The 10,162-nt window shown below is 35.8% G+C and overlaps 1 protein-coding gene across 1 annotated transcript; it reads left to right on the forward strand.

Annotated features, from left to right (window-relative positions):
- Positions 1 to 266: 266 nt before the first annotated feature.
- On the forward strand, positions 267 to 9,708 carry Nach (nach). Its single transcript, XM_067777053.1, has 7 exons — positions 267 to 418; positions 2,249 to 2,452; positions 5,407 to 5,745; positions 6,249 to 6,697; positions 6,759 to 6,885; positions 8,290 to 8,393; positions 9,557 to 9,708. Exons 1-7 carry the CDS (start codon positions 267 to 269, stop codon positions 9,706 to 9,708), a joined length of 1,527 nt encoding a protein of 508 aa, XP_067633154.1.
- The last annotated feature ends 454 nt before the right edge of the window (positions 9,709 to 10,162 follow it).

The raw sequence follows: 10,162 nt of genomic DNA on the forward strand, positions 1-10,162 counted from the left end.
AACAAATTATTTTTTTACTACATGTGTACAATTTCAAAAAATTTTGAAATTAACCCTGAGTAAAATTATAAACTTTTCGTTCTGCAAGTGGGCCTAAGCGTTTCAGGTCTTTTACTCAAATTTATAATTTCTGAAATATTTAGTAAGTAATGTGCTTATTATTTTTATTTATAAATAATTAAAAAAAATATATTTAAAATTAATAAAAAAAAGTAATGAATCGATTTGCTTCAACCCACTATAACTTCTTTTCCACAGCACTCACTATGGCACATAAAAACATAAATTTCAACGATATCGACCTTACTATAACACCACTGTGCGCTGCTTTAAAACGTACATGGGCTGCACTTTGTTCAACATCTAGCATCCATGGCTTGAAGTATACGCGAGATAAGGAAGCATGCAAAAAAGTACGGTGAGAAATTCAGAAATGTTCCGAAGAACTTGAGGCCGAGCTTTTTTTTAATTGCGTAGTGCCCTTTTAAATTTTTTCTACATATCGGAGGGACGGGACCTACATGTTTTATTTTCATGCTGACTACGAACGTCTTCTGCATGGCGGATGAATTTTGGCTGAGAAAATTTTCATGGCAGGAATACACTTGATATTTTTGCTAAACCACTGAGGAAAACGACCCAGCTTAGTAACTACGGCGTGGTAGGTGAGCAGGCTAGCACATCACCACGGCTTTAGCAAACATCGTTTTGGGTTAGGTTAGGTTGAACCGGCCGGTCCATTAGGACTTCACTTGGACTGAATGAGTCGGTAGTGTTACCAGAATTTTATTTAACGATCAAACTAAAAACCCCTATCAAAAACCAGGACCTATGCTATAAAATAACCCCGTCCTCTTAGCAATTACTAGAAGCTTTCTAGGACTTATGCCACTTGCTGCTTGTAGATCTGACAGCTGGAGCACTCCTAATAGCTGGAGTCTTAGCCTGACAAGCGCAGGGCACGAGCACAAAACGTGCTCTATCGTTTCATCCTCCAACCCGTACTTCCAATATCTGCTATCACTGACAAAGCCAAATTTGGAGGCATATGACGGCAGAAGGCAGTGTCCGGTCAGAATACCCGTCATGAGTCTACAGTCCTCTCTTTTTAATGATGATCGACCAAACATCATTTTAAATGTTAGTAAAATTTTGAGAGCTATAGGCTGTTTTTAATAAGCCTGCCGTACATTAGATCCACAGTGCTGTCCAGAACTCTCAACTGACACAACTACAGGCTCTATGATCACTGCAGAAACCTTTAGCCAGGAAATATTGTCATTAAGCATGTAGACGAAAAGACTGGAAGCCATAGAGTAACTAATTGAATAATGTTTGATTTTGCCTTGATCTGCTGAGAAAGTATTAAACAAAGCTATGCTTACCCCTATTAAATAGATAGACTGAAAGAAAAAAAACTGCTTAAGTCAACTGAATTACGAGTCAGTTCAACTAAAACTTGTATCAGTTTGTATCCATCGTAAACAGTGGTTGAATCAACTTCGTACAAATTGTTGATTTTGAATTGACTATCGCAACAGTTAAATCATACGTAAGCCATAGCTCTGTGAACTTAACAATTATTACTGCCACCTTAAGAATACCAATAAAAACTGTTAAAATAACAGATTTTTTTGCAAAATTAGAATGACAGTGAAATGCGACAGTCATGAGAGCAAATTGGGCGCTGTGAGCGGAAGGTTCTCCTTAAAATTGGCTTATGTACTTGCGTAGTATTGACAGTTGTTCGCTGTTGAATTTACCAATGAAATATATTTTTTTAACAGAAGAATCAGAATGATTGGTTGAAAAGCTGTCATTATAATAGAATATTGCTAACTTGAGATCAAGAGTTTCTCTCTGTTGAAATTACTGAACAAATTTGTTGTATTGACAAAAAAACCTGTTGAATTAATTACAATGCCATCAATTATATCGAATGTCATTACTTTTGGGGTATGTATAAAGTAGACAAGTGTTATCGCCAAGCTGACAGCGGCTTTGAGGCTAGTCGGTTATACCTAAGGTGCTTGACGAGGAGACTTAACTAAACTAATTTCTTTTCAACTGCAGGGACTTTTATAGGAAAAGAGACGGTCACTTTAGCTCGGCTGCAATGAGTTTATTGAACTAATATCTAGAGTGAAAATCTGCCTGCTTTAAGTATTTACTGCATCTTTCTGTACAATTTTTGAAGTTATTTATGTTTATTCATAATATAACTTATTTGTATTTGCCCAACATGCAGCACCATTTGGATTATCATTATTTTACTGTCCCTGGTTGCAGCAATTTCAATGGTATACAGTTTTTACATGCAATATCGAAACAACATTACACGTATGACCATTGAGAACTATATTCCTATCGAGACTCTAGCTTTTCCAGCCGTTACCATTTGCCCAGAAGCAATGTTTAATGTTGCAGAATCAAAACGCTATCTGGCAACACTGTAAGTATAAACTGCCCAAAGCCTTTACTGAAATATTTTTGAATGATTATAGTTTATTGAGCTCAAATCCGGTTTAAAAAAAAAGCACTTGAATATCTTATATATATAAACTAGCAGACCCGGCAGACGTTGTTCTGCCCTAAATTTGGCCTATCTGCATACATTTTAATAAGCTTTTTCCGTCTAACTCTGCCCTACCCCTCTACACTTTTTCCTAATCTTTTTATTCACTTCTCCCTGCGTCTTTTTCTCTTCATCTCCATCTTCGTCTCATTCTATCTCTTTCTCAGTCTCCTTCTCTATTTTCTCTTTTCTCAAGTTTTTCTCCTTCTTCTTCATCTCTTATTGCCAGTCCCAGAGGGTGGTATATATTTTGTTCCAGTCCCATTCCGAGTCTCAGTCCCAGTCCCACTCCGAGTCTCAGTCTCAGTCCCAGTCCTAATCCCAGTCCCAGTCCGTCTCTGGTATACTTCCCGGAAAAAAATAATCGTAAATACTAATTTAGGCAAATTTATATACGAAATTTCAGGCAAATCGAATAGGACGTATGTAAATAGGTATGTGGGTATCATTAATTCCTGCCTTTATTTCGGCTTGGCATGCATATTTATCAGTTTTGCCAGGTTGATGCGACTAAATCGAGTATCACAATGAACTTTAGAGCTCTCAGCAACAGCTTTCATTTGATATCCATAATACATACACATTTTAGGAGTATCCGGGTCAATGTTTTGGCCTAAATTTCGAGGCCTTAGTCACTCAGCGGTGTAAAACTTACTCTGTATTATAGCACACATCAACAGCTTCAATTTGATACCCATAATGTAAAAACACATTCTAGGTGTATCCGGGTCCATGTTTTGGCCTATATCTCGAGACCGTAGTCACCCAGCGGTGTAAAACTTACTCTGTACTTAAGCATACACCAACAGCTTCAATTTGATACCCATAATGTAAAAACACATTCTACGTGTATCCGGGTCCACGTTTTGGGCTATATCTCGAGACCCTAGCCTCCCAGTTGCATGGCAATTATCCTGTACTATAGCACTCATCAACAGCTTTCATTTGATATCCATATTGTGTAACACATTCTAGGGATACCCGGGTCCACGTTTTGGGCTATATCTCGAGACCCTAGCCTCCCAGTTGTATGGCAATTATCCTGTACTATAGCACTCATCAACAGCTTTCATTTGGTATCCATATTGTGTAACACATTCTAGGGATACCCGGGTCCACGTTTTGGGCTATATCTCGAGACCCTAGCCTCCCAGTTGTATGGCAATTATCCTGTACTATAGCACTCATCAACAGATTTCATTTGATATCCATATTGTATAAACACATTCTAGGGGTACCCGGGTCCACGTTTTGGGCTATATCTCGAGACCCTAGCCTCCCAGTTGTATGAAAATTATCCTGTACTATAGCACTCATCAACAGATTTCATTTGATATCCATATTGTATAAACACATTCTAGGGGTCCACGTTTTGGGCTATATCTCGAGACCCTAGCCTCCCAGTTGTATGAAAATTATCCTGTACTATAGCACTCATCAACAGATTTCATTTGATATCCATATTGTATAAACACATTCTAGGGGCATCCGGATCCACGTTTGGCCTATATCTCGAGACCCTAGTCACCCAGGGGTATGAAAATTATCCTGTACTATAGCACTCATCAACAGATTTCATTTGATATTCATATTGTATAAACATATTCTAGGGGTACCCGTGTCCACGTTTTGATCTCAAGACCCTAGACACGTAGCGAAAAAAAGGTAGACGTTGGCCGATTCTCAGACCTACCCAATATGCTCACAAAATTTCATGAAAATCGGTTCAGCGGTTTCGGAGGAGTTCAGCCTCTAAAACCGTGACAGAAGAATTTTATATATTAGATAGACAAGCTGAAAAAATGTGGAACCGTTTTCTGCTAAACTATAATTCTAAGGTATACAAATTATATATGTATTGATAGGAAATTTTGAGCTGCACTGCTATCCATAAATAAAAAAAATTTGAAAAATCATTTTAATATAAAAAATTTAACATAAAAGTCACACCACTGCACATGCACTTATTCATACTATAGACACGCTGTGTGTGTACTTGCTTTTTGTGTACTATGCTGAATCGTTAGCATGGCCGAGCAGTTGCTTTGTACACAATAAAAATTAAACAAAAATACATAGCTTTCTTTTCTTTCCTTTGCTTTCCTTTCTTTCCCATTCTATTCTTTTATTTTCCTTTCCTTTGTTTTCTTTTCTTTGCTCTCCTTTCCTTTCCTTTCCTGTGGTTGAATTTCAACCTCTGGGCGAACTCTAGTATATTTTATTTGGTTTATTATCAATATTTCGACTTACGTCTGAAGTCATAACCAGGAATATTAAGTAGTGCTTAGAGAACTTTTTGAGCAGGAATTGTACTACTTTGAAGCGAACAAACCAGAGATACGTAGTATTAGGCGTACTGCATATGGACTCCATGTTTAGCTTTCGCCAAACCTGTATAGCTAAGAATACCCAGTTTTGAGCCAAGACAATACCAGCCTATGTTTATGGAAATAGATATCTGTCGCATGGGTATCATACTCATGTGGAATTCTATGGATTACGAGCGGAGCTCCTCGTTCTTCTAGTGCTAAATATGCTAGCTATGCAAAAAACGTATGTACGAAATTACTAACAATGTCTTAGGAAGTTCAAAGCGATTCGAACGCCTACTGAGTTTCCGTAAAAAGCAGCTCTTGTGAAAAGAATGCAGTCAGATCTTTTTCAAAGATTGCAGCGCAATAGTATATATGCAATTAATTCTATTTTCCTTTCTTCGCTACTTTTGGAACTGAAGGTAAGCAAATCAGTTCCAGCAAAGTATTTCACTGGCGGTGGATAAATAACAGTAGGAGATGATAAGAAGATTTAAGTAATTTAAAATACCTTTACAGACGACATCCACCTGGTGGTCATGACATTACAACACTTATACAAGATTTGAGGATAGCCAACCGATTTATAGATGATGAAGATTCATATATTTCAAATCCAACGGCAATGCAGCATCAGAGAGAAGACAATAATTTCGAAAATTCAATGGAACAAATAGAAAATCTGATGGAATACAACAACATAAGCGTAATGACATTTATGGAAAATCTGCAATGGAAGTGTAAAGACATTTTGTTTCGATGCTCATTTCAAGGGCAAACCCGCGATTGTAATGAACTATTTAAAAGATCGAAATCATCTTTTGGTTACTGCTGTTCATTCAACATCGATCAAGATGGGTAAGAAGAATTTATTTTACGATCACAGCCCTCAAGTTCGATATGCTATTAGCGCCCGACATTTGGAATCCTAGCAAAATACTGACTATAACTTCTAACCTGAGCTTTATAGATAGATATTGAGATGCTACCTTCAAATGGCTTAATTGGCCTTCCTCCAACCACGTTGGTTTAAAAAACTGCTTTCAATTTGTTTTAAGTTTCTTTATCATCATTTTCCACCTGCGAATTAAGGTAAAATGTTAAAGCTCCAACATAAGTGGAGGCCTAAAAATTACAAAAAAAAAAATAGTTTATCGGAACCATTAAGCCTGGATTGCAAAAGTACTAGACTTAATAAACAAATTCAAGATCAGATTCTGATTCTATAAGAAGGGTTCTTAAAACCCCTGAACTCAAATGTGGTAAGAAGTTCAGAGTCCAAAAGTCCATTCACTTCTTATAACAGGGTGAAAGCTTCCATAACATCTTATTTATCTTTGTGTATCTCTTTCTCATTGCAGTATCAACTATACAGAATATCGTGCACGTTCGAGCGTCAATGAGGGTCTGTCGCTAATTCTATATCACAATGATACCGATAAAGATGAAATACTATCCTATTCGAATGGATTCAAACTACTCGTATCACACAATAGCGCTTTTCCAGGATTTTATATGCCTTTGAAATTTATAGCACCTAAACGTGAGAATTTTATAAATATGCGACCCTCAGAGATTTACAGTTCGAAGAGTGTTAAAAAGCTTGCTATAACAGATCGTAAATGTGTCTTTCCAAATGAATATCCTTTGAGGCATTTCAAAACTAATGCTGGAGTTAATTGTGACGTCGAATGTCGGATAAATAGCACACTAAAATTGTGCGGCTGTCTGCCCTACTTTTATGACAGCAGTTGGATAAATGAACGTATTTGCTCATTTAAGGATATACCATGCTTGGTCAAAAAATTTTGTAAGAGTTTAAATCCGTTAGACATTTTAATCTTATATAAATAATTAATATTAATATTTAGCTGTCATTATTGGAAGGAGTCTTAAAGACCAATGTGCTTGTCCGTCTCTTTGCAATATTGTGGGATTTGAACTGGAATTGACGAATACGAGATTGGAAATGGGTGTACCAACAGTCAATGATTTCTAGTAAGTTTTAGAAATTGTTAAACTCTTAGCGAAAATGTTTGGACCTATACACCTCAATACATTTTCCATGAAAGCTCTTAAGAGCCCAATGCCTTTTAAATTAGATCTCTTACGTGATAGCATATGTACGGGTTGCAGGAGCAAAGAATCGAGCATGTTCTCTGTTTATGTCCTGCACTCGCCAGGCTAACGCTCTAGTTATAAAATTAACACAGGTACAACAAAGACGAAAGAGTATGACAAAAGGACCTAATTTATAACAAAGATTCTGGTTCTTGATAGGGTTTTAGAGTTTGGAAGTCGAGCAAACTTTCTGTAACACCACATACCGACATATTCAGTCTAGCTGAGTCCTTACAGTCCAACGAAACAGGATCAATAATTAGTTAGGCCAGCACACTACCTTTACACTACGCCGCCGCTCCCGACATTAAATTTATATTAAAATGGGATTCTATTTTAAGAAACACATGCGCGGAGTTTTTCCTTGAGTGGCGAATATATTTTGTGTAGCTCATTTTAGAAAATACGCCTCGAGCGTCAAGTACACATGTAGGTACAAGAGATGCCGCTTGTTGTTACTCTCACAAAATTTACGCTCTATCGCAATCTACTCTGACAGTCGAGCTACGATCGAAACACAACAGGGAAATACCTCTAGAGAATTTCAAGAGCTCAGACAGGCGCTGAATCCTGCTCTGACAAGAGAGACACATCGATTATTAATAAATGTTCATTCGATATTCAAGCAGGCCTTGACTTTGCGGAAGTCCGCTTCAATATAGCTACTACTGGGCCGACGGATATAAGAGTGTTACCCTGCCAACATAATCTAATTTATCATCGTACGCGACTGACAGAATGAAGTTTTTGTTTTCACCTCCCATGCACTTCTTCTTGTTAAACGGACGCTTAACATCTAGAGCGAGTTTGTTAGAATTTTATAAAGCAAATAGCAGATTGTAGTTAAAAACACAAAGCACCAATGTCCATCGTAAAAGTTGTTCTTCTTAGGTAGCAGAAGCTCCACTTGTATTCTCAGCGGCGGTTCTGAGTGTGTGAGAAATATGCTCCCATTGATCGGTCGCATAGTTAGAACGAAGATTTATTTCATAATAATAAACGTGAGCTGATAGAAAAATCCATAAGTTATGCGTTGGGGGTGCAGATTCTCTACCGTAAGTATTTCTTGTTTTCTGTAATATCTTAGTCGCGGCATAGATTCGTGTGCGTTTCTTGACCGCCGCAAGTGATTCAGTTGGTATTGGGATCCCTCGAAATGAACATATTTTAGACCCTGGAGGGTATTTGTAGTCTATCACGATATAATTCATTTAGTTTTACAAACTTCTTATCTATGAACCAAATATTATAAAGTCTAATTAAATGTTTTATCATTTTCAGCAAGGACATTAAAGCTGATTACAGCGTTGTCTATATTTTCATAGACAGTCAAGTATTTGCTCGCTATAAACTTGATCTGATATATAATAAGCTGATTCTAGTATGTGAGTATGCATATATGAAAATATTTATGCACGGTTAGAAGTTTGAGCCTAAATTTAAAACTTTTTTGTACTATATATATGGTTTCAATCAAGGATAATACTGGTCTTCCTGAAAATGAACGCATAGAACTTGGTTTTAATTTGAAATAAGAGAGGTGTACTCTCGCAGTTATAAAAAATTAGAAAAATTCTAGTTAATGGTTGGCGGGTTAAAAACCGACGTGCTACGGATTCTAGTAGCTACTGAGCTATCACATGTAAGAAAACATGTTACTGTGGTCAGAACTTATAATCGCCTAAGTCTATGTCGGATGATTCACAAAATTTATTTTGATAGCATTTTATACATATTGAATATACAATAACAATTTTAAAAAATTGTACAGTAGTCCATATTTGGACTACTCATTTTGAATTATATTTGTGCATATTTGACTTTTATATTCGAGATTTGTTTCTGTTATGACTTATGACCGCAGATATACACGACTCACACGGTCTCCTATTCGCCATATGTGGTATGTTTTGATACAATTTTGAATTGTAAATCATGGAAACAACTCAAGACTTAAAATTTTACTAGAATACGACACTCCTGTGAATTGCCTAGTAATAATACTTTTAATGTATAACAAAATGTTTCGAAAAGGAATCTATGGCTTGCAGCTCTTTTCACAAATGAAATTTTTTATATTAAAATTTTCAGCACCAAGTTTGAAGTCTTGGGGTTTGTTTTAAAACCAGACGCGTAAGCAAGTTTCTTTTCTTAGATTTTTTAACCTTTTTTGTTTTGTTTTAAAACAACTTTTTAGTTTTAAATTAAAGCTAAATAAAATGAAAAAACTAATAAATTGAGAGGTTTCCAACCAATTAGGCTCGAATTACTAACCATGTGGAAATAAAAACAAAAACCGTCACAACTGAAAGATAGACAAAATTCATCTAACAAAAAGCGTGTCCTGCATTAAATCCTAAAAAGCTTTTTGAATTTGTTCCCAGGAAGAATGTACAAAGCAAAATTACTTAGCTTATAGCCAGTTTTTGCTTAAATTGCTATTAAGGTTTAACTTACGTCAGTCTGGAACATGACATACTTTTTGAGTTGTGATTGTTTTAACCAAAATATGAGGCATAATAAAAAAATCAATGTAATATATTTTCAGCAAATTTGGGCAGCGCTTTCAGTCTATTTTTGGGAATGAGCATGGTCTCCATTATCGAAATATTTTACTACTTCACGATTATTTTGAAAAAATTTTATAATCAAGAGATCGACATGCGTAACAAATTTAAGAAAATAAATACGGTAAAATGAAAAAAATTATATGACCAACCAATATGATATGATATGCGGGTTCAAATCCCACTCCCGGGAGAAATGGCTTTGAAGAGATTTACAAGGTATCTATCATCTATCATCTATCTGATATCACGTTGTTTAAATGTTTCCCAATTTATTAAATAAATAAGAAAAATTATATTTTAAGCCAATAACCATTAGAAAGATTAAATATTTATTAAAATTGATGTCTGAAGTTTAACTAATCTGCCCAACACATTTAAACGGAAAAATCTTATGAAACTTAAACTTAATTATCTTTATTTTGTGTGTGTTGATTACTTTGAAAGTTTATGGGGATTGATTTTAACAAAAATAAAAATTAAATTTGAAATGTCACTTGTGGACATTTATGTATCTATGTTAGTAATTATAAATGTAATTAAAACCTGCAGACAAGCACTCTAGCTTCGCGGGTTATATTTAAGCA

Source organism: Eurosta solidaginis, chromosome 3 (assembly GCF_040869045.1).
Source record: "Eurosta solidaginis isolate ZX-2024a chromosome 3, ASM4086904v1, whole genome shotgun sequence".
Lineage (NCBI taxonomy): Eukaryota > Metazoa > Arthropoda > Insecta > Diptera > Tephritidae > Eurosta > Eurosta solidaginis.

What these genes read in the sequence shown, in the direction of transcription:
- Nach (XM_067777053.1), top strand. Translation starts at nt 267, where the DNA reads ATGGCACATAAAAACATAAATTTCAACGATATCGACCTTACTATAACA. An exon ending in GAAGCATGCAAAAAAGTACG is followed by an intron (nt 419 to 2,248) that starts GTGAGAAATTCA and finishes CCCAACATGCAG; the next exon opens with CACCATTTGGATTATCATTA. An exon ending in AAACGCTATCTGGCAACACT is followed by an intron (nt 2,453 to 5,406) that starts GTAAGTATAAAC and finishes ATACCTTTACAG; the next exon opens with ACGACATCCACCTGGTGGTC.